Here is a 27,963-nt window from a genome sequence, read left to right as displayed (position 1 = left end):
ACGTGAGTGTCAGGAAAACGGGTGATGTCTGCAAACAGTAAACATGAACACATCCTTGGATGGAGGAACAGGACTGACGTCTGTATAACTGGAATGGTTTAGAGGTGAGGTATAAAAGTGCGTATCAGGACCACAGACAGTTCAGTAACGAAGCATTCTCAACATCAGCACCATGGTGAGCTGCCGGCTACCTCTTGTCTTCGTCTCTGTTTATCTTTTCTTACTCCTTGTGTATGGTGATGAGACCGTTGGGATCAGGTCTGCAGAGACCACTGATAACAGCAGCCAAGAGGAAAAAGAACTGGTAAGGATGTTTTTTTTTTTGTCTGTTTACATATTGGCGGAAATAAAATACTAAAATTTAGGAGGGTTTTATACTTTATAGTAAGCACTGTGTTTGCCTATAATTTCTTCTTTCTAGATTTCCTCTAGGTCATTAATTAAGAATATTGAATTATGTTGTGGTCAACAATAGCAGCCTACTAATTTTTCGTAGTATAGATAACCTTTTATTGTTTTAGGAGCAGTAGAGTCACCTCCTATATTGATTTATATATATATATATATATATATATATATATATATATATATATGCACATGCATCAGCAAGAATTGTCATATGGTGTTGTCTTCCTAATTTGTTTAATGTGGTTATAAAGGCAGAAGGTTTTTATCTTAATGCATTTTATGCAATTAGATAAAAAAAACTTCTGTGTGCAGTAACCCCCCCTAACACTAACCTGAGCCCCATCTCGATCCAGCGATGTTACATGAGCGTCTTGGCTGCTTGGGACTCTCCCTCCTCATTAGCTGAGGCAGCAGCGGGGTGCCATTGGCTCTCGCTGCTGTCAAAGTGAGTGAGCCAATGAGTCGTGACTCTGTGTCTGAATGGACACACAGAGCAGTGGCACAGCTCAGGTGCCCCCATAGCAAGTTGCTTTCAGTGGGGGAACTCCGCAGGAGGGAGGAGCCAGGAGCACGGGTGAAGGGACACGAGAAGAGAAGGATTGGGGCTGCTCTGCACTAAAAAAACAACTGCACAGAGCAGGTAAGTATGACATGTTTGCTATTTTTAAATGAAAAATTTTAGACTTTAATATCACTTCAACTTAATATCTGTTGGTACATGGAGGGTCTCAATCAGGGGTCCACATTTTATTTTGTCACTGAAAATAGTTATTTTCTTGATGAGAACACAACTAGTACAAAATAACACTTCGCTGTTTTTCTCTGGCTATCTTCATCAAATTGATCACCATTCTCATTTGTTCCTCCCAATGGACAGCAAATCAAAAGGTTACATACAGTGGCTCTTAAACATTTTCATAGCCTTTGAGAAGTGGTAATATACAGTGTGTACCAAGAAAACATGAGTGAGCAGGCAAAACATTTCTTTTATTTCTTATGGGATTCATATTCAACTGTAGATCATAAAAATCAGCACAATCCTAAAACAAAGCATACCAACAAGTAAGTAAAATAACAGACCCCTTTTCAAAAGTCTGCATACCCTTAGTTCTTATTGCCCCCTTTAGCATTAATGACAGCATGCAATCTTTTATAATAGTTGTCTTTGGGGACCTGAATTCTTGCAGGTGATATAGCTGCCCATTTGTCTTGGCAAAATGCCTTCAGGTCTTGCAAAGTACCGTATTTGGTTTTCTTGCATGAACCACACATTTTAAGATCTCCCCAGAGTGGCTTGATTATTTTAAGGTCAGGAGACTGTGATGACCACTCCAAAACCATCACTTTTTTCTGTTGGAATAACTGGAGGGTCAACTTGGCCTTGTGCTTAGGGCTATTGTCATTCTGGAAAGTCCAAGAGCATCCCATGTGAAGATTTCCTGCAGAAGAATGCTAATTGTGTGTCAGTATTTTCTGAGAACGTGCTGCATTCATCTTGCCATGAATTTTCACAAGATTCCATGTGCCTTTAGAGCTCACACACCCCTAAAACATCAGTGAGCCACCACCATGCTTCACAGTGGGGTCGCTATTCTTGTTGCTATAGGCCTTGTTGAACCCTCTCCAAACATAACCCTTATGGTTGTGACCATAAAGCTCTATTTTGGTCTAGTGATTACAGATTACAGTGTGCCAGGCGTGTCAAGTTGTTGTCGGGCATATGTAACCGCTAGTAAAGGCTCTGAAAACTTAACCATACAGCTCTTTATTATTCAAGTATCATTGTATTTCGCTCCTTGAAACAACCACATCATTTTTTTCTAGAGCAGACTATATTTTTTCTGAGGTTACCTGTGGATTTCTCTTTGTATCCCGAGCAATTCTTCTGGTGTCAAGAGATCCCCAAATTTCCCACTTAATAAGTGATTGAACAGTGCTGACTGACATATTTAAGGCTTTGGATATCTTTATATTCTTTCCCAGCTTTATAAAGTCCCATTACCTTGTTATGCAGATATTTTGACAGTTTTTTTCTGCTCCCCTTGGCTCCACATCTAGCCTGCTCAGTGCATCCACATAAGTGCTAACAAACTCATTGGGGTTGATTTACTAAAACTGGAGAGTGCAAAATCTGGTGCAGCTCTGCACAGAAAGCACCTAGCTTCCATGTTTTTGTCAAATCCTAAAGTGTTACTAAACCCAGGACCCTGCATTCACTATATCTGGTTTCCCACAGTACACAGGACATGGAAATGCAATTATTTTAGTAAATATAAACTGTTAAATACCTTTTCTCATCAGCAGTATATAGCAGTCTTCTAACATCTATCGGTGTCCGGCCAAGGTTCCACAGTGACTATAATAATCATGCTTTACTGCATATACAGACTGATTTTATGGTTGTGGGTTAAGTAACCCTTTAATTGACCAAGCTGAAAGCTGAGTGGCTACCATGAACAGCTACACCAGATTTTGCACTCTCTAATTTTAGTAAATCAATCCCAATGACTATTGGCCCACGTTCACATTGGTCCAATTTGGCATGTGATTAGACATGTCGGTGGCTAGTCAAATTGAAGTCGGAATGCATCGCCGGTTTGAAATCGCACGAGTTCAGCTGAACTTGCAACATTTCTAACCCACATCATTGTGAAACTGGGCTTATACACAGACCCCAATTGCAATTTAAAAAGCCACAAATGTGGGAAATGAACCTATAATTGCCATTTTAACCTGTGTGTGTCACCTTGTGTGTGTCTGTACCAAGGCCAAACATTCCAGGGTATGTAAACTTTTGATCAACTTTTGATCAAGGCCATTTGGGTGATTTCTAGAGCCAACCAGCTATGTGATAATAATAAGCTTCATATGCTCACTATATTTAAATAAAATACATATTTTTGGCATGATCAGTCATATTTTCAGTATCCATGCCAAAATGTCATGATTTTTGCCAGGGTATGCAAACTTTTGAGCACAACTGTAGCACATATATGGTTACAACCATTTGTGGCAGGAGAGCTGGAGTATATTCTAAACATATTTCCTTTTCAGTGTTCTGGCATGCAATGGGTTATGTCAATTTAAATAAAGCTTTATTAAGTAGAACTATTCAGAGAAAATGTATGTAAACTCCAACAATGAACTTCTCTTGTATGCACTCTTTGGTCTGAAAAATATACTATCGAAATACATGTTGGTATATTTGTTGAATAGGTGCAAAAAGTACCAGTTGGCCTTGCCAGAAATTCAGTGTTGTTCTGTGTTCTTTGCACTTCACAGGCTTATCTCAAACAATATTTTCAGCCATGCTCAGCTCACTTCTGTGAACTACAGAACACATCCCCACAGTGTTATGGATTTAAGGTGTTCTGTAGTTTTTAACACACATGTCCAAGTGTGATCTTGTTTCGTAATCCATAACTTTCTGTGCTCTCTGCTAACCTAACAGCATTGTTCCCTGTTCTTTCTGTAGATAAAATGTTATAGAGCAGTGTTTCCCAACCAGGGTGATGTCTGGGTTGCCCTGGGGTACTGTGAACATAGGACCTAGTTTTCCCAGAGGGGCTCTTATGTAGAGGGGGCCTCTGATGTGAAGGGAGAAATCTGATGTGATGGGGGACCTGTTGTGAAGAGGGACTGTCCCAGGCTCAGATTTCCCACTGATAAGTAATATTTAAATTTTTTCTCAATGGGTTCCTTGAGATTTTGCATAGTTTAAGGCTGGGTTCACACTCATGCGAATTGGATGCAGGGAATTTGCATGGTAGGAGATTGTGACCGGCTCTCTATGGTGCCAGTTCACATATCTCTGCTGCGGCTCCGATGCGAATTTGCACAAAGGTCCTGTGCGTCTTTTGGTCTGTTTATAGGTCCAAATTCAGCTCAAAATTCAGGATGAAACTGGACCTGAAACGGTGAATGGAGACGCACCAACCCCTGATGTGAGCCGCTTGGGTCAATAGCGTGAACCCAGCCTTAAAGGGTGCCGTGACTTAAAACAGATTGAGAAATGCTGTTATAGAGATAAGTAGAGAGAAGACTTGTCCTAACACTCTTCATGTCCTAGAGTAGGGTTGTCACCTTTTCTTCAAGCCAAACCCGAACACTTTAAGGACACACGTCGTAGTATACACTATAGGATTGCAAAATACCTGGGACACCTTTATGTGCCCCAAGGAGAGTAGTAATGCGGCTAACATAGCATGCCACAGTGAACAGTGGGTGTGGTCAAACTGCGTTAACTGTTAGAGGGGCTTAAAGGTTCATGGTTAAATAAAACAAAAACATTCCTGTACCTACAAAATATGCCAGGAGTTCTGATCCACAAGTAAGGCCGCGTACACACGCGCGGACTGTTTGCCCAACCTTGTTCGTCAAACAGTTTCGGCAAACAGTCCGCTCAAAATTTGCATGAGCGGACTTGCCCACACACGAGCGGACTGTTTGACGAACAAGGTTGGGCAAACAGTTCGCTCAACTTTTGAAATGAACGGACTCGCCCACGTAAGGAGGAGGCAAATCCGCCCATTTCGAGCGCGTGTACAGGTAGGCGGGGCCCGCGAAGGATACTTCGCGGGCTCCGCCGCCTGGAATGGGCTTAAAGGGGAACCCCAACGCCGAAAAAAATCGGCGTGGGGTTTCCCCCAAAGTCCACACCAGACCCTTGTCCGAGCACGCTACCCGGCCGGCCAGGAAAGGGGGGCGAGCGAGCGCGCCCCCCCTCCTGAGCCGTACCAGGCCGCGTGCCCTCAACATGGGGGGTGCCTTGGGGAAGGGGGGGCCGCGCGGCCCCCCCACCCCAAAGCACCTTGTCCCCATGTTGATGAGGACAAGGGCCTCTTCCCGACAACCCTGGCCGTTGGTTGTCGGGGTCTGCGGGCGGGGGGCTTATCGGAATCCGGGAGCCCCCTTTAAGAAGGGGGCCCCCGGATACCGGCCCCCCACCCTATGTGAATGAGTATGGGGTACAATGTACCCCTACCCATTCACCTGTGAAATAAAGTACAAAAAAAAACACAACACAGGGAAAAAATATTTTATTGCACAGCTCCGGGGGTCTTCCGTCTTCGGGGGTCTTCTCGCCGGACTCCTCCGCTATGTGTGTGTAGCTCTTTTACTAGCGGAGGAGTCCGGCTTTCTTCCTCCCCGCCGCCGGCCTCTTCTCCCGACTTCGGGGGTCTTGTCCCCCTCTTCGGTTCTTCTGCCGGGCCACCGCGCCTGGTCCGGTGGCCCGGTCTTCTGTCGCCGTCTTCCGTTCTTCTGTCGCCGCCTTCGGTTCTTCTGCCGGGCCACCGCGCCTTCTTGTAGCTCTTTTACAGGCGGTGGCCCGGTCTTCTGTCGCCGCTGTCGTCGTCGTCGTCGCCGCCGCCGCCGCCGCCGCCTTCCGTTCTTGTTCTTCTTCTTGTTCTTCTTCTTCTTCCCCAGGAGATGTTGACTCGACGAGCTCTCCGGCCGGAATGCCAGAGCCGCGCTGTGCGGTCACTTATATAGTGACAATGGGGCGGTGTCACATGGTATATGTCACATGGGTTGGTCACATGGTGACCCCGCCCCCTTACGATGTCATAGTCCCCATGTGACATCAACCCATGTGACCAACCCATGTGACATATACCATGTGACACCGCCCCATTGTCACTATATAAGTGGCAGCGGAGCGTGTCTCTGGCATTCCGGCCGGAGAGCTCGTCGAGTCAACATCTCCAGGAGAAGAAGAAGAAGAACAAGAAGAAGAACAAGAACGGAAGGCGGCGGCGGCGGCGACGACGACGACGACAGCGGCGACAGAAGACCGGGCCACCGCCTGTAAAAGAGCTACAAGAAGGCGCGGTGGCCCGGCAGAAGAACCGAAGGCGGCGACAGAAGAACGGAAGACGGCGACAGAAGACCGGGCCACCGGACCAGGCGCGGTGGCCCGGCAGAAGAACCGAAGAGGGGGACAAGACCCCCGAAGTCGGGAGAAGAGGCCGGCGGCGGGGAGGAAGAAAGCCGGACTCCTCCGCTAGCAAAAGAGCTACACACACATAGCGGAGGAGTCCGGCGAGAAGACCCCCGAAGACGGAAGACCCCCGGAGCTGTGCAATAAAATACTTTTTCCCTGTGTTGTGTTTTTTTTTGTACTTTATTTCACAGGTGAATGGGTAGGGGTACATTGTACCCCATACTCATTCACATAGGGTGGGGGGCCGGTATCCGGGGGCCCCCTTCTTAAAGGGGGCTCCCGGATTCCGATAAGCCCCCCGCCCGCAGACCCCGACAACCAACGGCCAGGGTTGTCGGGAAGAGGCCCTTGTCCTCATCAACATGGGGACAAGGTGCTTTGGGGTGGGGGGGCCGCGCGGCCCCCCCCTTCCCCAAGGCACCCCCCATGTTGAGGGCACGCGGCCTGGTACGGCTCAGGAGGGGGGGCGCGCTCGCTCGCCCCCCTTTCCTGGCCGGCCGGGTAGCGTGCTCGGACAAGGGTCTGGTGTGGACTTGGGGGAACCCCCACGCCGATTTTTTTCGGCGTTGGGGTTCCCCTTTAAGCCCATTCCAGGCGGCGGAGCCCGCAACGTCTCCTTCGCGGGCCCCGCCTACCTGTACACGCGCTCTAAATGGGCGGACTTTCCGAGCGGGAACAGTCCGCTCATTTCGAAAGTACAGCGGACAGGCCCACACACGGGCGGACTGTTCGCTCAAACACAGTTTCAGCGGACAGTTTTTCGGAATTTCCGAAAGACTTTGTCCGTCCAACTGTCCGCTGAAACTGTCCGCTGAAAGCCCACACACGAGCGGACTGTCCGCCCAAACACTGTTCAGCGGACAAGGTTGGGCGAACAGTCCGCCCGTGTGTACGCGGCCTCAGAGTGTCACAGACATATATAAACTGCCCCCCTCTGCTTTGAGCCATTGTTTTTGCAATATTGCATATTTTTATTAGTGTAATGTTTTGTAACTAAACACACTATTTTTTGTTTGTTCCATGCACACTATTCATGACATTTGTGAAATAGCGCTGCATTATATATATTTCTATTTTCAGTTACACAATTCCACTAAGATTGTTGATGCTGGCTGCTGTTATCACTTTATTTGATTAGTAGCGCAACTTTTTTACTTAAGTTATACACAAACACACACATATAAACTTACAAACACTCACGTACATACACACACATACATATACTGCTGAACAGGGAATTAGAGTAACACAAGACATGTGTCTTAGGAAGGGGGGGGGGGGTAAAAGTATAAATCTGGCTTTGTCAGTGGGTAAACTCACAGATTCTCTGCGACTTTCAGCACCCTCATGCAATCCTGGGCAGCGTCATGCTGCCAACAACACCTGGGTGAATCCATGTCGCCAGCAACACCTGGGCAACTTTATATCGCCAACACCTTGGCATCAGTACCTCACTTATCAGACCTGGAGACACCTATACATCCTTAGTGCAATGGCAGCCTGCACTTAACACAGTACCGAGCAGGCTGTCCTGGGCATGGTTCCTGTCTGTCACCTCTGGGCTCTGCAAGTCTGGTAGCCTCATCTGGTGCAGAGCACTGATGCCAGTTGGTTCTGTCACTGATCTGCTTGCTGACTTCTCGCAGTGTCTCCTCTGCCACAGACAAACAGAAACTCTGCTATCTGTTTGAACTGTACAGTGTGTCCAGCATCCCCATGCCCAGGCTCCTCGCTCATCCAAGCTCCACCTCCGCCACTTCCAACGGGATTTAGCCACCTCCTGGTTGATGTAGGACCCAGCTCACTGCCAAAGCTGCTCCTTCTGCCTGCCGTAATCGAGCTCCCGCTCAGATGATATACAATTCGGCAGAGCCGTTGGAGCTTAGTGTGATCTCCATTCTGAACCAAGATGAAGTGGCAACCCGGCTGACAAAAGCTACTGTAGTAGATGTATTGTTTAACCACTTCAGCCCCGGACCAATTGACAGCCTAAGGACCAAAGGTCTTTTTACAATTCCGCACTGCACTGCTTTAACTGGTAATTGCGCGGTCATGCAATGTTGTTCCCAAACGAAATTTGCATCCTTTTCTTCCCACAAATAGAGCTTTCTTTTGATGGTATTTGATTGCCTCTACGATTTTTATTTTTTGTGATATAAATGGAAAAAGACCGAAAATTTTGAGAAAAAAATGTATTTTCTACTTTTTGTTATAAGAAAAATTGAATAAACTCAATTTTAGTCATACATTTAGGGCAAAATTTATTCAGCCACATGTCTTTAGTAAAAAAAATGTCAATAAGCGTATATTTATTGGTTTGCGCAAAAATTATAGCGTCTATAAACCAGAGTACATTTTCTGGAATTTACACAGCTTTTAATTTATGACTGCCTATCTCATTTCTTGAGGTGCTAAAATGGCAGGGCATTACAACCCCCCCCCCCCCCCCCCATGACCCCATTTTGGAAAGTAGACGCCCCAAGGAAATTGCTGAGGAGCATGTTGAGCCCATTGAATATTTTTTTTTTTGTCCCAAGTGATTGAATAATGACACAAAAAAAAAAAGTTTACAAAAAGTCTTCACTAAATGATATATTGCTCACACATGCCATAGTTAAATGTAGAATTGCACCCCAAAATATATTCTGCTGCTTCTCCTGAGTACGAGGATACCACATATGTAGGACTTTTTGGGAGTCTAGCCACGTACGGCACCCCGAAAACCAATCACCGCCTTCAGGATTTCTAAGGGTGCAAATTTTGGATTTCACTCCTCACTACCTATCACAGTTTCGAAGGCCATAAAATGCCAAAATAGCACAAAACCCCCCCAAATGACCCCATTTTGGAAAGTAGACACCCCAAGCTATTTAATGAGAGGCATGTTGAGTCCATGAAATATTTTATATTTTGCCACAAGTTGCAGGAATATTAAAAATTTTTATTTTTTTTTGCACAAAGTTGTCACTAAATGATATATTGCTCACATATGCTATGGGCATATGTGAAATTACACCCCAAAATAAATTCTGCTGCTTTTCCCGAGTACGGGGATACCACATGTGGGGGAATTTTTAGGAGCCTAGCCACGTACGGGACCCCGAAAACCAAGCACTGCCTTCAGGATTTAAATATAAAACGCTACCAAAAAAAAAATGTTAGCGATCGCAGGGATCAGGCCTGACTCTGCGAACGCTGCAGTTATGTGTTTAGTGTTTTGTAAGTGACAGTGATCGATCGATACTGCACTTGGGTGGGCTGGGCGGAGGGGCAAAACGCAGGTGCTAGAAGGTATCTGGGCTTATCCCGCTAACAATGCGTTTTTTTGGAACCCTAAACTGCTGGAAGGCTAGTATAGATCTGATAAGATCAGATATTGATCTGTTCAGATTCTATACCACTACGGGAGGTGTATGCTTTGCGCGTGGGTGTTAGCTGTACTGGCACTAACCTAGCGCTGCCTGGGGCGACGCAGACCCTGACCCTAAAACCTAATTGATATCACCCGCGGGTGATCAGGGGGTTAAACCTTTATTGGGTAATAAATGGTGGGTGTCCTGATGCTATAAAAAGCAAACTAACTAACCAGAGTCACCCATAACACTTATATGGTGATCACTGGGGAAAGGGTTAACTAGGGACAATAAGGGGGTTCAAATTTTTATTAGGTAGTATATGGGGGTCCCTGACGCTATATAAAAACCTGACGGGGAACCTAAATAACTAACTGGCTAACCAGCGTCACCAGTGACACTTATACGGTGATCGCTGGTGAAAGGGTTAACTAGGGGCAATCAGGGGGTTAAAACCATTATTGGGTAGTATATGGGGGTACCTAGCGCTATAAAAACCTGGCGATGAACCTAAAAAAATAACTAGCTACCTAGCGACACCAGTGACACTAATGCAGCGATCAGAAAAATGATCGCTTAGTAACACTGGCAAAATGGGGTGGAAGGGTTAATTAGGGGCAATCAGGGGGTTAAAACCATTATTGGGTAGTATATTGGGGTACCTAGCGCTATAAAAACCTGGCAGTGAACCTGAGAAAATAACTAGCTACTTAGCGGCACCAGTGACACTAATGCAGCGATCAGAAAAACGATTGCTTAGTGACACTGGCAAAAGGGGGTGAAAGGGTTAACTAGGGGCAATCAGGGGGTTAAAACCGTTATTGGGTAGTATATCGGGGTACCTAGCGCTATAAAAACCTGGCGGTGAACCTGAAAAAATAACTAGCTACTTAGCGGCACCAGTGACACTAATGCAGCGATCAGAAAAACGATCGCTTAGTGACACTGGCAGAAGGGGGTGAAAGGGTTAACTAGGGGCAATCAGGGGGTTGAAACCATTATTGGGTAGTATATCGGGGTACCTAGCGCTATAAAAACCTGGCGGTGAACCTAAAAAAATAACTAGCTACTTAGCCGCACCAGTGACACTAATGCAGCGATCAGAAAAATGATCGCTTAGTGACACTGGCAAAAGGGGGTGAAAGGGTTAACTCTAGGGGCAATCAGGGGGTTAAACCTTTATTGGGGGGGGGGTAGGGGGCTACCCTGGACCTAACACTAACTGCCCTGACAATTTTTACTGTCACAACTGACACTAAATGCAGTGATCAGAAAATAAATGATCACTGCAATCAGTGACACTGTGACTGGGAGGGGGAGGGGGGCGGGGGGCGATCGGGAGGGTGATCGGGGGGGGGGGTTTGTGTGCCTATGTGTGCCTACATGTCAGTGTAGTGTTGGTGCACACTTACTTTCACTGTTCTCCTGGTAGTCCGGTCAAAAAGACCACCCCGAGGAGAATGACATCACTTCCTCCCTGCCTGTGTTTACTATACACAGCGGGGGAAGCTTCTCATTCGCCAGGAGCGATCGAGAGGGGGTGGCCAGAAACCAACAGCCATCCCCTCATCCCGGATTTCTCCTGCAGCGAAACGGACTGCTGCATCGAGCGGGAGGGGGTCCGATCGGACCCCCCACTCGCTGGAAGGTGAGCACGTACATGTACGTGCTTGTGCCAGTCTGTGCCATTGCACCGACGTACATTGCCATGCGGCGGTCCTTAAGTGGTTAACGTGTGCGGGTGTTAGGCAGAATGAGACCCGGACACATGATATAGAATCTGAAATGTTCTGGTGGCAACCCTATCCTAGATGACAATGCTGCACCTCCATAGATACAGTACGGTGAGAAAGCTTTGTCACATTAGGACAACAAAATTAAAAAGGAAAATAAGACTGGAAAAAGAATAATAGTGCAGTCACTGCATTAAAAGTGGTAGTAAACGCTCCATCTGAATTTTAACCTACAGGTAGGCTTGTAATAAAGCTTACCTGTAGGTTAAATGAATATTTTCTAAACGTGCACTGTTTTTTCGGGTTTGATCCCAAGTTTATACACTGGGTTTGGATGTTGTATGGGGGGCCCGGGCGCGAGTAGACACTAATGATCGGGTCTCAGATCCCTTCCCGTTGTTTAGGGGCAACTGGCAGAGGTATCTTCTTTCTCCTGGCCTTTTTGCGTTGGCACTGGAGCCCCTGGCGATTTCAGTCAGGGACTCCCAGGCGATCCGTGGGCTGCAGATTGGGAGGCTTGAGGAGAGGATATCTGTATGCCAACGATGCCCTATTGTACCTAAACGATGCGGGGTCCCCGCTCTCGGCTGCCCTTGAAACATTTGATGTCAATCAACTTCCCATTGGACGATTGGGCAGCTGCCTTGGCCGAACCTTCTCCCTTAGGCTGGGTGACTGAATTCAAATACTTGGGGGTAGTGGTTTCAAGGGATACAACACAATACTATGCCTCTAAAGCCGCGTACACATGGGCGGACTGTATGGCCTACTTAGTCCGTCGAAACACATTTCAGTGGACAGTCCGCTCGTGTGTGGGCCTCAGCGGACTTTTTCAGCGTGCAGTCTACGTACTAAGTATTTCGGATTTTTCTAAATACTGTCCGTCATACTTTGGTTTCAGCGGACAATCCGCTCGTCAGTAGGCTAGTTCGACGGACTAAGAATGGCGCATGCTCAGAAAGGATTTACACGGCGAAAGGTTGCATTGCTGTGTATTGGACTTCCTATTTCTAGTCCCGTCGTACGTGCTGTACACGTCATCGCGCAAGCTTTCGACGGACTGTTTGTGCATCCGTGTGTGGTCAAGTCCGTTCATTCGAAAGTAGGACGGACTGTCCGTCGGATTGTATGACGGACTAAGTAGGCCATACAGTCCGCCCGTGTGTACGCGGCTTAACATTCATCCCTTGCTGGCCCTTCTCAAGGAATGTTGCATGGCGTGGGCAGGACTCCCCCTGAACCTCCTCGGGCATATTAAAGTTTTTAAAATGATTCTACTTCCAAAGTTCAATTACCTGTTTCGAAACAGCCTGGTTTGGATACCAGCCTCATTCTTTAGAGAAGTTGACAGGCATGTTAGTACATTTATATGGAGGGGCTCCACTCCAAGATTGGCCACATCTACGTTGCAACTCCCCACATGGATGGGGGGCCTTGCCTAATCTCTAAATTTACTATTGGGCTGCTGTACTGGTGACAGCATAGTGGTGGTTTGAGGGGGTGCGCACCAACGCAGCCATGTGTCTAAAGGCGACCTCTCTGTGTTCGCTACAGGATCTACAGAACCTGCCATACGGGGAGCTTGGGTGTACCAAACGTTTTCGATTGCAACTAAAACTACACTCCGGGTCTGGGTGGCGGCCAGGCGGAGATTTGCTCAGGAGATATGCTGGTCACCGGTGCAGCCTCTTTGGATAAATCCTGTTCTTGGCACATTTCAAAACGATCCCTGATCCTCAGTTCTGGGCTAGGTTTGGTATTAAAATCCTTCGGCATATAATGCCAGAGGGTACGCTGCTTTTGTTTGCTCAGCTTTGTAGGACATTTAAATTGCCAGGGTGGATGTTCTTTAAATATCTTCAACTGTAGCATGCGGCCAAAGCCCAATTCCCTTATAGACCCATAATCCAACTAGACCCTGTGGAGGAGATCCTAGCACAGGAGAGACTCCAGAAACCGCTCTCTGTACTATATGGGACCTTGTTTAAGACTGATTCCCCCAAGATTGACAGGCTATGGGACTCATGGAAGGTTGATATTCCCTCCCTGGACAGGGAGGACTGGGTAGACTCTTTAGAGCAGTGCCCAAGGTTGGTTGTCTCATCAAGGAACAAGCTGATCCAAGTTAAGCTTTTACATAGGGTATATTACACGCCAGCCAGGCTCCACAAAATCTATCCAGCCAGAGACCCCCCATTGCCCATGGTGCTTGGTCCAGATGGGTAATTTCCTTCATATGCTATAGGATTGCCCCAGGATACAGGCCTTCTGGAGGGAGGTGTTTGATACGATCAACATAAATCTAGATCTCTCACTCCCTGTGACACCAGAGCTGGCTCTCCTGGGAATCCATTATGACTACCAGAGGTCTCATCGCAGCAAATTGCTGATTTCGTACTTGTTGTACTATGCAAAAAAAATGAATCATTTTTAAATGGTCCTACTCTGCTGTTCTCACTGTGTCTTCCTGGCTATCCATGATAGACGCTGTTTTGCCGCTATACAAACTAACCTATATCAGTTGTGATTGCCACTGGAAGTTCGAGAGGGTGTGGCAGGCGTGGACTTTGCCATAGTGGGGTTACATCCCGATTATAGCACTTGCTTATTCCCTCTCCCCCTTATATACACTCATCTCCTCTGATACTGGAGTCATGTACCTATCTCCCTGGGCCTTTATTAACAACCCCACCCACGAAAAGTGCACCGACTATGTCTACCTCCAATGCTTTATCATTTACCTTGTCTGGTAACGTGAACTGCTAATTCATGTGTGTATAAATGATTATTGCTTTGTCATGTCATCTCGGCTGACTCAGCCCCTTGTTTATTGCTATGTGCATTATCCTTCAATAAAGAAAACCTGATTGTTAAAAAAAAAAAAATAAATAAAAAACGTGCACTGTTTAGGAGATATTCTAGTAAACAGCAGCTGGCGACGTCACCAGCATATATGCACTGAAGGAACGGTATACCCGTGCGTTTCCTTCAGAGCCCTGTTCCACGGCTGTGACTCCTGCATGCATGCACAGGAGAGACATCCTCGTGCACAGCCATTCAAGCTGCCACAGCCGGCAAACCCGGTAAGCAGACCGGGTGAAGATGGAAGCCTCTGCTGCAGTGACAGCGCACTGCTGGAGTGCTTCATTTCTAGATAAGTCTTTCATAAGGTGCTAATATGCGATGCATACTAGCACATTATGCCTTTGCTTTGCAGGGAGAATTTTTTTTTTATTTCTTATTCAACATTTGCTATCGCTTTAATGGCTGGAAAGCTGCAGTATATTACATTTTTGTTCTTGTTTTTAGATACAGTTTAAGAGAAGGGCTATTTGCTATTGTCTTTGAGTGTAACGGGGAAAAAAAGAAGCAAGCGATCTCTCTGTGTCAGAACCATCTTTAAAAATTTGTAACCCTAGATGAAATCCTCCTGTCCAGCTGCAGATGTTGGGCAGAAGGGTTGGTGCTGTGAGGGGTAGGGAGATGGTATGAGCTGATGGGACCACAAAATTAGAAGGAAATGTTGCTGCAACACACCTGCTGCAGGGACCATTCTGGATGTGCTTTCCGCTGAGTATGGGTGCTGTGACTGGCGCTGGTCTACATTTAAATGTCGATGCTTCCACACTCGCATGGTAACATCACAATATTATTACTTTTCAGCTACAACTGTGCATGTGCCAGCTATTAGTGCCATTTTGGGTCATCCAAAAGATTCCACACTACCTAACCTGCAGTAATTTTAGCAGATGCTGGCAATAACCAGCACTGAAAGTCTTTTATCATTTATTAACTTATTTGTGTCTCCTACATTTCACATTATCTACGGAAGAGAGTGGCAAACGCTGTCAATTATTAGCAATGAGAGACTTCCTGTGCTGGAAGCTGGTGATAAGTGTGGGGATCACTGAAGGTTAAAGAACATCAGCGGCACTGTCACTAAATGCCCCGTCCAGGTCCTGCTTCCTATGCATGTGTGGTAGAACCCTATAGCCTTCTATGGGGCCAGGTGCCAGATCAGTCTTCTGGGAGTCTCTATACTTTGTGAACACTTCCAATGCTATGGGCATGGATAGATGGGGATGGATAGGCATGTCTGATAGACGCGAGTGAGGACGATCACCGGCTCTTCCTATTTACACTGTGATCAGCCATGATTGGACATGGCTGATCATGTGGTAAAGAGTCTCCGTCAGAGACTCTTTACCGAGATCGTAGTTGCGGGGTGTCAGATTGACACCCCACAAAAACGATCGCTGCGATGCGCGCCCCTGGGGGCACGCAGTGGCTCAAAATCCTGAGAACGTCCTATGACGTCTGGTCAGGATTTTGAAACCACTTTGCAGCCATCATTTGACAATTGGCAGGGGCAAGTGGTTAAAGTCTAGTTTCCGCTTCTGATACACCCTCCCATACCTGCCACTGTAAACTTCCAGTGCAACAGGGAGCCATACTACAGCTTCTATGAATGCAACAGGATCTAGAAATGGAGGACTGGTGGATGATTGAAAGGTCCATCCCCACTATTCATAGGAGGAACATTTCAAGGAATCCAGGAGCCAGCAACACAAGGGGTGCATTACACTGATTCTACTTAATCTCTGTTATGTTGATTTAAAAAAAATAAAAAAACAGCTAAACATAGGCTTTAAAACCTATGGAAAACATATACTGCCCGCTGTTTTTGAAAACTCCCTCCCAAATCCTTATAGTCCACACATCACATGACCAGCACTGCAGATCAGAATATCAGGCTGGGTTCACACCTATGCGCATCTGATTCACCTAGCAGAATATTGTGACCGGCTCTCTATGGAGCCGGTTCACACATCTCTGCAGCGTCTCTGATGCGAATTGCACAGGAGCCTTGTGCATCTTTTGGTCCATTTCAAGTCCGAATTCAGCCCAAAATTCGGGATGAAATCAGACCTGAAACTGAATGGAGACGCATCACCATTGCTGTGATCAGAGTATGCTGCGGTGTGAACCCAGCCTTTACAGTCCAATCCTTGGGAAAAGAAATCCACCTGTTCACTGCAAGGGTTAAATGCTCATTTAGGTCTGGGGAACAAGAAAAGCACCTGATCCTCCCCTCCTGAAGCAGCCAGTATGGCAGTCATTTTTTTGCAGCCAAATGTATTCTTTATTTCATTTACTTTCAGGGTTATCAGTTTATTTGAAATATAACACCACTAATAATCATTCCTCCCTCTTAAACTATTAAACCATCAATACTATTATTTTCAGCATGCGATCTCTGTATCAGGCTGAAATGAAAACTCAATTTTACTTCCTTTATTCTTCTTTTACAATAAAGAAAGGATAGGATATAGCATAGGGAGGCTAGGATGTAGAAAAGGATGACATTTACATAGTTGTGCTTGTATTTATACATGTGAAGTGTGTTTCTGAACACTGTCGTCAGTATTTATACAGTATATGCACATAACACCTGTAATTTGTAATAATAACTGTACGTTGCATGATAACTATAACTTGTCAGGAACTGGAAAAAACACTGATGGCATGCAAATGTATAAAACGTGATGTATAGTGATGTAAATTGAAAGGGTAGTAGTTGTGTTCCAAACTTAATGTAAGGCCTCATACACAGGGTGCGAAAATCAGAAGGCAATAGTCTGAAGACGAGCTGTCTGCGGATTTTCGGATCGTTAGTACGGTGCATTCGACAGACGATTTGACTTTTTCATCAGACGTTTGATGTACAGGCTATAAAATTTTTGTTGAATGTCAACATATGATTTTCGGATGGTCAGTACAGAAATCCGTCACATAAAAGTCAAAAGTACAAACACGCATGCTCGGAATCAAGGAACGAGCCGGAAGAGTTTGGTCTTGTAAACTACTGTTCTTAAACTAGAATTAACATTCATGACGTGGCAATTGATGAAATGTCGAAATGCAGCGCACATTCTGATCTTCTTTAATGGGATAATAATGAAGCTGCTTTGCTGGTGATACTGATGGAGTTATGCACTTTGAAAGGCATTTGTTTTGTACGAACTGAAAACCACAAATCAACGCTCACCAAAATTCTACTAACATGAAATTAGCAGAAGGAGCCCAAAGGGTGGCGCTTGAGAAATAAACATCTGGTCCAACTACATCTAGAATATGCTGTCCAGTTTTGGGCACCAGTCCTCAGGAAGATGGAACTGGAAATGGAGCGAGTACAAAGAAGGTCAACAAAGCTAATAAAGGGTCTGGAGGATATTAGTTATGAGGAAAGGTTGCTAACACTGAACTTATTCTCTTTAGAGAAGAGACACTTGAGAAGGGGTATGATTTCAATATACATGTACCATAGCGGTGACCCCACAATAGGGATAAAACTTTTTCACAGAAAGGAGTTTAACAAAACTCATGGCTGATCATTAAAATTAGAAGAAAAGAGGTTTATCCTTAAACTACATAGAGGGTTCTTTACTGTAAGAGTGGCAAGGATGTACAATTCCCTTCCACAGGTGGTAGTCTCAGCAGGGGCATTGGTAGTTTCAAGAAACTATTAGATAAGCACCTGACCGACCACAACATACAGGGATATACAATGAAATACTGACATATAATCACACACACATAGGTTGGACTTGATGGACTTGTGTCTTTTTTCAACCTCACCTACTTTATAACTTACTCTTTATACTCTCATAGGACGTCACTACACTTGTGTTTGTCAAACGACAATTTGCGTATCGCTAGTATGCTAGACAAAAGCCTGCACATGCCCTTTTGACAAAAATCAGACGCTTGGTCGTCCAACAATCAAACGTGTGTACGAGGCTTAAACCCATTATGAGAGAAGCTGTCAGGTCACCTTGAGGCGAGGTGACAGGTGCACACCGTAGGGATCAGGAGTGCACCGCAAGGTTGTGGACCCTACGGCTGACTGCTGCAGACGGGGGACAGATCCCACTGGGGTTAGAGCGTAAGATTCCCTGGGGCGCAGAGTCTAAGAGCCAGCAGGTGTTCACCAGGGCCTCCACTGGTGAGGATGGACTTGGCTGCAACTGGCTCCAGGTCGCAACCCCCAGGGTCCCCCAGCTCACACCCACAGTAGGCAACAGGAGGATAGGGATGGTGAGGGACAAAGCCAAGGTCAGGGCCACAAGCAGACAAGAATAGTCGGGTGCACGCCAAAAGGTCAGGATCACAGGCAAACAGGGATAGTCAAGACACACCAAAGTCGGTAACGGAAACCAGAAGCAGAGCACACGGCAGGAAACAGGAAGCTAACACACAAAGGAATACACAATGGTTGATCGGCACTGAAGGCCTGCAGTGCACAGGTTAATATAGGGCTCCCTGATAGGGCCTGGGGTGGAGCCATACTTAGAGGAGAGGTTATAAAAACCACCAGGTGGAAGTGGCTGGCCTCTAGTCTGAACACATGAGGGGAGGTAAGCAAACACAGGAAGATCACTGCATAACCATGACAGAAGCATGGAGGCTATCATTACTGATATTCTTCTAAATATGTTAGTTGCCAAGTTTTCAAGCTTGTCCTCTGTCATCAATACTAGATAAAAACATTTGAACTCTCCATGATGTTCCTGATCCATACTATTTGAGTTAGTGAAAGAACTTAAAGCCTTTCTCCCACATAGTAATGTTTCCACTTCCACCCCTCCCTTCTATGCCACTCAAAAGCTACGTACACACGATTGGATTTTCCAAAGGGAAATGTGTGATGACAGCCTGTTGGGGGAAAATTTGACCGTTTGTACGCTCCATTGGACAATTGTTATCGGATTTTCCAGGGACAAATGTTGGATGGCAGGCTTTAAAATTTAAAATTTTAAAATGGCCCCAGTGCCATCCTGCCCCAGTGCCATCCGCCCCAGTGCCATCTGCCCCAGTGCCATCCACCCCAGTGCCATCCATCCCAGCTACCTGCCCCCAGTGCCACCTGTTAGTGCTATCTGTCGCCAGTGCCACCTGTTAGTGCTATCTGTCCCCAGTGCCACCTGTTGTCAGTGCCATTTATAAGTGCCATCTGTCATCAGTGCCCCGTGTCATCAGTGCCACATAGTGCCATCTGTCATCAGTGCCACATATTAGTGTCATTTGTCATCAGTGCCATGTATTAGTGCCATTTGTCATCAGTGCCACCTGTCAGTGTCACGTGCCATCTGTCATCAGTGTCACGTGTCATCGGTGCCACGTATTAGTGCCACATATTAGTGTCATCTGTCATCAGTGCCACGTATTAGTGCCATCTGTCATCAGTGCCACGTATTAGTGCCATCTGTCATCAGTGCCACGTATTAGTGCCACGTGTCATCAGTGCCACGTATAAGTGCCATCTGTCATCAGTGCCACATATTAGTGCCATCTCTCATCAGTGCCACGTGTCACCAGTGCCACGTATAAGTGTCATCTTTGCCACGTATCAGTGCCATCTGTCATCAGTGCCACATGTCATTGTCCTGGTGCTCCAGGGCCTTCAAAAGTGTAATAGGTAGTCAACAAGTTAGATGTGTAATTTATGCTCCTAGAACACCTGATGGCGCTCCCTGCATGTTGGGCCTCTCTATGTGGCCAGGCTGTGAAAAAGTCCCACACATGTGGTATTGTAATACTCAGGAGGAGTAGCAGAATTTTTTTGGGGGTGTCATTTGTGGTATAAACATGCCATGTGAGAGAAATAACCTATTACAATGACAATTTTGTGGGAAAAAAAATATGAAAAATCTTAATTTTGCAAAGAATTGTGGGAAAAAAATGACAACATCAAAAAGCTCACATGCCTCTTACTAAATACCCTGGAATGTCTACTTTCCAAAAAGGGGTAATTTGGGGGGTATTTGTACTTTCCTGACTTGTTCGGGTCACAAGAAGTGAGATAGACCACCAGTACATCAGATGTGATCAATTTTGTGCGATTCACACCACAGCTTGTAGACTCTCTAACTTTCACAAAGACCAATTAATATCCACTAATTTGGGTTATTTTTACCAAAGATATGTAGCAGTATAAATTGTGGCCAAAATTTATGAAGAAAAATTTATAATTTGCATAATTTTGTAACAGAAACAAAGAAATATGCGTTTTTTTTTTTTTCCGGTCTTTTTTCATTTATAGCACAAAAAATAAAAGCCCCAGAGGTGACCAAATACCACCAAAAGAAAGCTCTATTTGTGGGAAAAAAAGGACAAAAAATTTATTTGGGTACAGTGTCGCATTACTGAGTAATTGTCATTCAAAGTGTGAGAGCACTGAAAGCTGAAAATTGGTCTGGGCAGGAGGGGGGTTTAAGTGCCCAGTAAGCAAGTGGTTAAATACCTAGTATACATGAAGCATAAAGCACACACAGTTTTTCAGAAAAAAAATCTCCAGTAGTAGTCATAGGGCAGGGGTCGTGGTGTAGTAGTCATGTCCTCCATGCTTCCCTCCTCGTTGGGCACCAAGCAAGGATCAAATCAGAGGCCTGCCCCGGTATGAGATCTTCTGGGCTATTCTAGGCATGTTGATTAGGATCACTGCCTTGCACATGGGGTAACTTTACTTGAACAGACGACTGAACTCTAGTAAATTAACTTAATGTCATTACGCACCACAGTGGTCTCTGATGCTAGGGATGTTGGGAAAAGACTGTTGCTAATGTTATTTGGAATAACTAAGTTTTCCAGTAAAGGTTTTGAAACTTTGCGTTTGCCTGGTCTGAAGTTACTCAAGGGGTGTAATGCAAGTAACTGACTTATATAATCTAAGGTCTGGGTCACTAGGCACATTGGGTATTAAGACATCAGTGTAAGAGTTAACATAGTGTGAAGATACATGTGGCTACCAAGGGTAACAAAGGTATCTCTAGAAGACAAGCATTGCAGGTGACAGGTGGGATAGCTTCTTGTAGGAGGAGTTGTTGTCAGCACTCTCTCCATGAGCAGGTCTGTCTCACATAGCAGTGGGAGCAGAGGACCCCAGCCTGTTCACAGGTAAAGATAGGGAAGAGTTACGTGAAGTGCAGGCATGGATACAGTGCTAGGTGCATGGCGGGGCTCCATACCATTACTGGGAGTGAGGTAGTGATGATATGCTGGACAGGTGGAGAGGGCAAGAGCTTTGCGTGTCCCATTTTTATATAGCACAGGACCAGGGAGTTGGACCCAAAAAAAAAAAAAAAAAAAAACAGAAACATAATTAACACTAACCCTCCTAACTGAGGGAGCATAAAACTCTACCTGCCTAAGAATATGCAAAATTCAACACTTCTTAACAATTCTGAAAACTGTTTCACCCTCTACAGCATCCCACAGCTTTCTAAAGGATAGCAAGATCACTAAATACAGACATAAGTCAATAGAAAGGGTCCAGGTGGGGATGGGCCAACTCTGGATAAGGCCGCGTACACACGCGCGGACTGTTCGCCCAACTTTGTCCGTCCAACAGTTTCGGCAAACAGTCCGCTCAAACTTAGCATGGACGGACATGGCCACACACGACGGACGAACAGTTTGCTGAAACCGTGCGCGATGACGTTTCGGCACGCACGACGGATCGAAAATTTCGACGTCCAATACACTGCAATGCAACCTTCCGACGTGGAAATCCTTTCTGAGCATGCGCGAGACTTAGTTGGCCGAACAAGCCTACACACGAGCGAACAGTCCGCTGAAACCTTGTTTCAGCGGACAGTTTTTCGGAATTTCCGTAAGACCTTGTTCGGCCAACTGTCCGCTGAAACTGTCCGCTGAAGCCCCACACACGAGCGGACTGTCCGCCCAAACACTGTTCAGCGGACAAGGTTGGGCGAACAGTCCGCCCGTGTGTACGCGGCCTAAGACATGTTACAGCTTGCAGTCAGTGTTCTCAGAACAAAAGAAACTCAAGGCACTCAAAAAATAATTAAATTAAATCAAAGAGTCTGTAATTCCTGGCATCCTTTCTACCTAATACTACTCATACAGATATGTGAACCATATAAAATTCTCAGTTATTCCAATGTTGTAAGACCTCCACAAGTCATACTTACTTTACTATGCTGAAAAAAAAGATATTATTTTATTATTAGACTTTTATTAACTTGTATTACATTTAATTCCACTACTGTTATATATTTTACACAGATAGAAGCGTTACAGGATGTCCTGGAGAAACTCAAAAGTAAAAGGATTCTTCCTCTGGACAAGAAGCTGGGATGGGTGCCTTCGGTAAGGAAAAGCCTAGCAGAAAATGTGGGTGTTACTAAGCATAAGAAATATATTATACACAAATATTTTTTCTGATTATACATTTTTAATAATAGTAAAACTATCTTTATGTAGCTCTCGCAGGAGCTGTTTGTTAGGTTGGGTTCTCTCCTATTCTGCCTTGACTCGGAGAACAACGTCAACTTCACTGACACACCATGTTCACTAGACAATATGTTTACTAGGCTATAGCAGCATAGAATAGAGTTTTGTGTAGCTGAATTAGAGCAAACCTGGTAATCCACAATAAGTAATAACATTAGAAAACAGTAACAGCAGCAATAATAATAAATACTCCAATAACTCCTCTGTAAAGAGTAGACTATAACCATTTTAGGGTGTACTTTATATATGAATGTCAGCAATGAAATTTAAATTTAAGAAAACTTAAAGATGTACCCCTTACAATGGACAACAGGTAAAGTTCTTGTGAAGCAGCTATCTGAGCAAGTAGTCTTTAGCCTTAGTTCTTCAGCCAGCTAGCGTTGGGGCTCAGTCTTTATGGTACTTTCAGTACAGTCTCAGTAAAGTCTGCATGCAGTGAGTAAGACTGCTAGATATACAGCCAGTCCCTATGAACTGCTAGCGCCAATCTCTGCTAGTCTCTGCTAGCGCCAATAGATCAGTGGCAACAATGCTTTCTAAATAGTCCCAGCGACATAGCAGCAGTGGTCCCTCTAGTCAGATGTCTGCTCACTTCTGGGTTGCCGGAGGCGACTCCAGTACTCAGCACAGCAAAGACCATATCCTCACAGTGGCTCAGTCCCTCAGCACACAGGTTACAGCTCTGTACTTGCTGATCCTCTGGTGTAGGCATAGGATACAGCAGAAGGTCAACATACTCTCTCTTGTCCCCTGTACACATGAAGACTGGCCTTTTTTAGAATGCCTGGGAAAAGCCTGTCCTCTCCTCCCCTTTGCTAAGATGTATGGGTGATGTATTAGCTGCATTCAATTCCCCTGTGCAGCACTCCTCCAGGACCACATGTCCCAGTGTCCCAAGCAGCTGCTGTGTTATTCAGTCTCCTCCTTACAGGCACTGCTGCTTCCAGGTGGGGGTTGAGCAGGGGATTTTACACAGCCGCTGCACAGCCAGTCGGAGAGGCAAGAAAAAAAAAACGGCTGAGAACAGATATAGTCAGAGTCCTGATACAGTGCAGCGGCAGGGGAAGAAATGAAGCCAGCAGCTGCTCAAACACATAGGCGTTCCAGCACTCCTGTGTAATCAGCTGTAAAAATCTGTATATTCTTTGTTTATTTAAGGGCAGCATATTCTTCAGCGGTTTACAATTTGGGTAAAGCACAAAGAGAATATGCCCAGAGAAACATAATAAGTAAGGAAACAAAGACAGGAGGGTTCTGCCCACAAGCAAAAAAACACTTAAAGAAATGGAACAAGCAAGACATGAGGAACTTGTCTGTACAAGGGACCTGCTATTATCTGATTGAAAGAAATAATTACTTTATAATAATGCTGAATAACGTAGTCACCCATCTAGATGATACAATCACATTAACAATGCACTTGGGGCAGATTTTGATAAAAGGGACATTGACAGGAGGATGTATGGTGATATGCATTAAGTAGTAACCAAAAGCAGAGAAAGGCATTTGTTTATAACCTTTAAAAGCATGCCTAAAACTTTAAACAACAAAATAATTTGGGATAGTGAACTCCAAAGATCAGATGCTGGAGATAGGAAGGCTGTAAACTATTTCTAAACTAGAAAATACAGCTGGGGTGGTAGGAGGTACAAGAGAGATCTCAGATGGATCAAAATGCATGCAAGCCTTTAAATAAGAGTCAGATTTAGAATGTTAGCATCTGAAAAAACTCTACAGTAGAGGACACCCGCCAAATGCCTTACAAACCACTTGTCTAAAATTGTGTACTGAGCCAAACAGATGTGAGCAGGTTGTTGTGGCCTTGGCTGCCAATTTTTTTTTCTGTGACTTCCCCTAGAAAGCCCCTTCCTGTAGTGCAATCCAGATGCAGACGGAATGCTGCCCTTACAGTACACCGTGTTGGGTGCTTTTTATTCCCAGTCACAGGAAAATGGTTAGTGACAACAAATCTTGCCGCTGTTTAAGGGTGGACTTACAGTCCATCTTCAGCCTCAACTTTTCTTTGGTTTTTGACTGGTTGGCAAAATGATGGAACCTCTGTAAAGTTATTTTTTTTTTACTCTAAAAAAGTAACACCTTACTTGTTGTAAGTGTGTCTTGGCTGGTGCTCATGGATGCACCCCAGGTACAGCCACAGGCACTGTGTTTCTTTACAAAAATCTGCCCATGGACCACACATGCTGTATGGCAATGTGCCAGACAGCAGTGTAAGTGGCACTATTCTCCAGCACATTCTGCCTGCTATCATAGATTCTGCACCTTTCTTCTGTGTATACTGCCTAATGTCCACTCTCTCTTCCTGCACATACTGCCCTCCATCATACCCTCTGAATGCCTATCCTGAACAAACTGCCCCCTCTCTTACCCTTTGCAATCCTCTCCTGCACATATTGTCCAACATCATACGATCTGCACTTTAAACTACCTCTTCTCATAGTTTTTCCGCTCCTGTGCTGCACACACTGCCCCCTCTGACACTCACTGCATTTATTTTTCTGCACATAAGGGTTGCTTTACTAAAACTGGAGAGTGCAGTATCTTGAGCAGCTCTCCATAGAAACTAATCAGCTTCCAGTTTTTTTTTGGTCAAAGCATAATTGAACAAGCTGAAGTTAGAAGCTGATTGGCTCCATGCAAAGCTGCACCAGGTTTTTCCTCTGTTTTTAGTAAATCAACCCCATACTGTCCACCCTCATACCCTCTGTACTCCTCTCCTGCACATACCACCTGCCATTATGCCCTCTGTATTTCTCTCTTACACATACAGCCTACCGCCATACCTTCCAACTTCCTCTTCTGCACATACTGCCCCGTCATACCCTCTGCACTCCTGTCCTGCACATATTGCTCACACTCTATACTACCAGCTGTCATACTCTTGCCACTTCTCTACTGCACATACAGCCCCCTCTAATGCTCACTGCATTCTCCTATTGCTTCAAATGCTCATCCATATGCCACCCAGGGTAATACTATCACTACTCCTTTCCTGCACATACTGCCCCCTCTGATACCTTTCACATTCCTTTACTGCCAATTCTCCCCACCATCATAATACAGTAGTTACTGCACTCATCCCCTGCACATACTGCCCATTGTCATACCCTCTGCAATCCCTTCTGCACATACTGCCCACTGTGATACCCTCCCTGCCCGCCACCAAACTCTAACACTCCTCTATCCCACCATTGCTCATTACAGAATTCCTCTCCTCCACCTACTGCCCCCTCTCATAAACATTGTACTCCTCTCCTGCACATGGTGCCCACCGCCATACCCTCCACACTCCTATCCTGCATATACTGTCTACAGTCATACACTCAACACCACTCTCCTAGACACATATCTCCCTCTGTCTTACTATATTTATTTATATATATATATATATATATATATATATATATATAATATAACTACACAGCATACACTAGTATTTTTTTTTATAAAGAAACTCATTAAAGGTTTCATTTCCGTATGTTGTATATGTACTTCTGTATATTTAGCTTTGTTGGAGGTTTTGTATTTAATCTTATATTTGTATTTTCTTATGTCCCTTTAGTGTGATGCTGGTGAACAGTGTGCAGTAAGGAAAGGTGCACGGATAGGAAAGCTTTGCAACTGCCCAAGGGGGACCACTTGTAACTTCTACATTCTCAAATGTTTGTAAGCAGAGATACATTTAACAAAGTGACATATGAAACTGGAGGCGAGAGATTGTGTCTGGCAAGCAACAGAGACAACTTGATCTGTTATGTGTTCCCCTTTTTACCTCATCGTTTTAGGTAATCCACTGAAGATGACAAATTCAAGAAAAAACATTTAGCAACACAGTGTTCTCAGTTTACACTATAAAAACAAATTAGGTTATGTATTACTATAAAACTCCAGTTTTGTTAAAAAAAAAAAAAGTACAAAGAAAACAAATTTAAATACAGACATTTTGGCAACATGTATTATAGATGTTTACCCTTTAGATATTAAGATTGGCCATTCCAGTGCACTTGCTCAAATATAATGCTAATTGGGAGGTTCTGCATTTACATTCTTGTCATACTTTTTAACATTTAATTTCTGAGCCTAAAAGGAAACACAAAGAACAGTAAACCTGGGAACATTGCTAAGAGTGCTTATAATTTAATCTCAAACTCTGCGTAGGGGTAAAACCAATGAGCCACTTGCAGGAGCAAGTGAATGAGAAGTTGGAAATCCTGCCTACAAAATACTTTTTTTTTGTTGGCATGGTTGTAAGAAAATGAATGTGTTTCATAAAATCATGACCGATTGCATATTCAAGTGGAAAAGTACCTTTATTAACATTAAATTGCAAAAAGGCTTGTGCAGCAGTTATACAGTACATGTTATACTAATTAACAAAACTGGAGTTTTCCTTTAAAGACTTGAACAAAGACTTTTCTCTGCAGTGAATTCCAACCTATTATACTGCTAATGTACTGTACATCTCTGTATTGTGCACTTTTTCTGCACTGTTGTGTGTTTTCAATGGAATTTAAAGCTGGCCATAGAAGCCATATGTTCAGTTTTCCTCTTGCACCTTTTTAAAATAAAAGCAAGTGCAACATTTCTGGATCATTTCATTTCTTTAAAATCGATGATAAGTCTTGAATAGTTCAGTTCCACCTAACACTCTGCAAAGAAGATCACATACAAGTACTAGAAGGTTTAGTGCCTTTTACATGAATAACACACATACAAGAGAAGATCTCAAGCAGCGGTAAAAGGAATTTACTATTTAAAGCTTTAAATTCAGAACAACCAGCCAAAACATTTCCTGTTTCTTTCCAGAAAAGTAGCTTATGAGGATATGTTACAGTAAACTAAGGATTTTCTCTCACCATACCAATATTCTCAGGACAACATGAGACTTCACCTGCAGTTCTATTAGTCTACATTTGCTCTGTGACCATTTAGGTATAATGCCTTCTGCAACAGAATTTTATCTTAGAGATGTTGGTGGGGGAATCCCTCCCGCTGCGCTATTGTATTCTGACAGCGGGGAGATTTCCCTGCCATCAGAATACACTCATAAGTATCATCACCGATAGGGGGGAACATCTTCTAACAGGCTGACTTGCAGACAACCAGCCTGCCCATACATGGATCAAAATCTGTCCGGTTCCTGCTGAACCAGCCAAACTTCGATTCATGTATGGGCAAGTTTTCACATCAC

General features: G+C 44.7%; 1 protein-coding gene across 2 annotated transcripts; it reads left to right on the top strand.

Annotated features, from left to right (window-relative positions):
* On the top strand, positions 1–27,356 carry LOC143974324 (cocaine- and amphetamine-regulated transcript protein-like). 2 transcript variants are annotated; one of them, XM_077475572.1, is made up of 3 exons: positions 1–304; positions 22,527–22,634; positions 26,335–27,356. In XM_077475572.1, exons 1-3 carry the CDS (start codon positions 173–175, stop codon positions 26,440–26,442), a joined length of 348 nt encoding a protein of 115 aa, XP_077331698.1. In that variant the 5' UTR covers positions 1–172; the 3' UTR covers positions 26,443–27,356. The 2 variants fall into 2 exon arrangements, with proteins under 2 accessions (XP_077331698.1, XP_077331699.1); XM_077475573.1 differs by having other exon boundaries at positions 66–304; positions 22,527–22,610.
* The last annotated feature ends 607 nt before the right edge of the window (positions 27,357–27,963 follow it).

The sequence above is a fragment of the Lithobates pipiens genome, unplaced genomic scaffold (assembly GCF_037356315.1).
Source record: "Lithobates pipiens isolate NorthernLeopardFrog02 unplaced genomic scaffold, aLitPip1_a1.2 Scaffold_13, whole genome shotgun sequence".
In the NCBI taxonomy this organism is placed as follows: Eukaryota; Metazoa; Chordata; class Amphibia; order Anura; family Ranidae; genus Lithobates; species Lithobates pipiens.
This window is presented reverse-complemented; position numbering and strand designations above follow the sequence as displayed.

Coding starts and splice junctions, on each gene's coding strand:
- LOC143974324 (XM_077475572.1), top strand. CDS start 173: ATGGTGAGCTGCCGGCTACCTCTTGTCTTCGTCTCTGTTTATCTTTTC. Junction 305..22,526: donor GCCAAGAGGAAAAAGAACTG/GTAAGGATGTTT, acceptor TATTTTACACAG/ATAGAAGCGTTACAGGATGT. Junction 22,635..26,334: donor GGAAAAGCCTAGCAGAAAAT/GTGGGTGTTACT, acceptor ATGTCCCTTTAG/TGTGATGCTGGTGAACAGTG.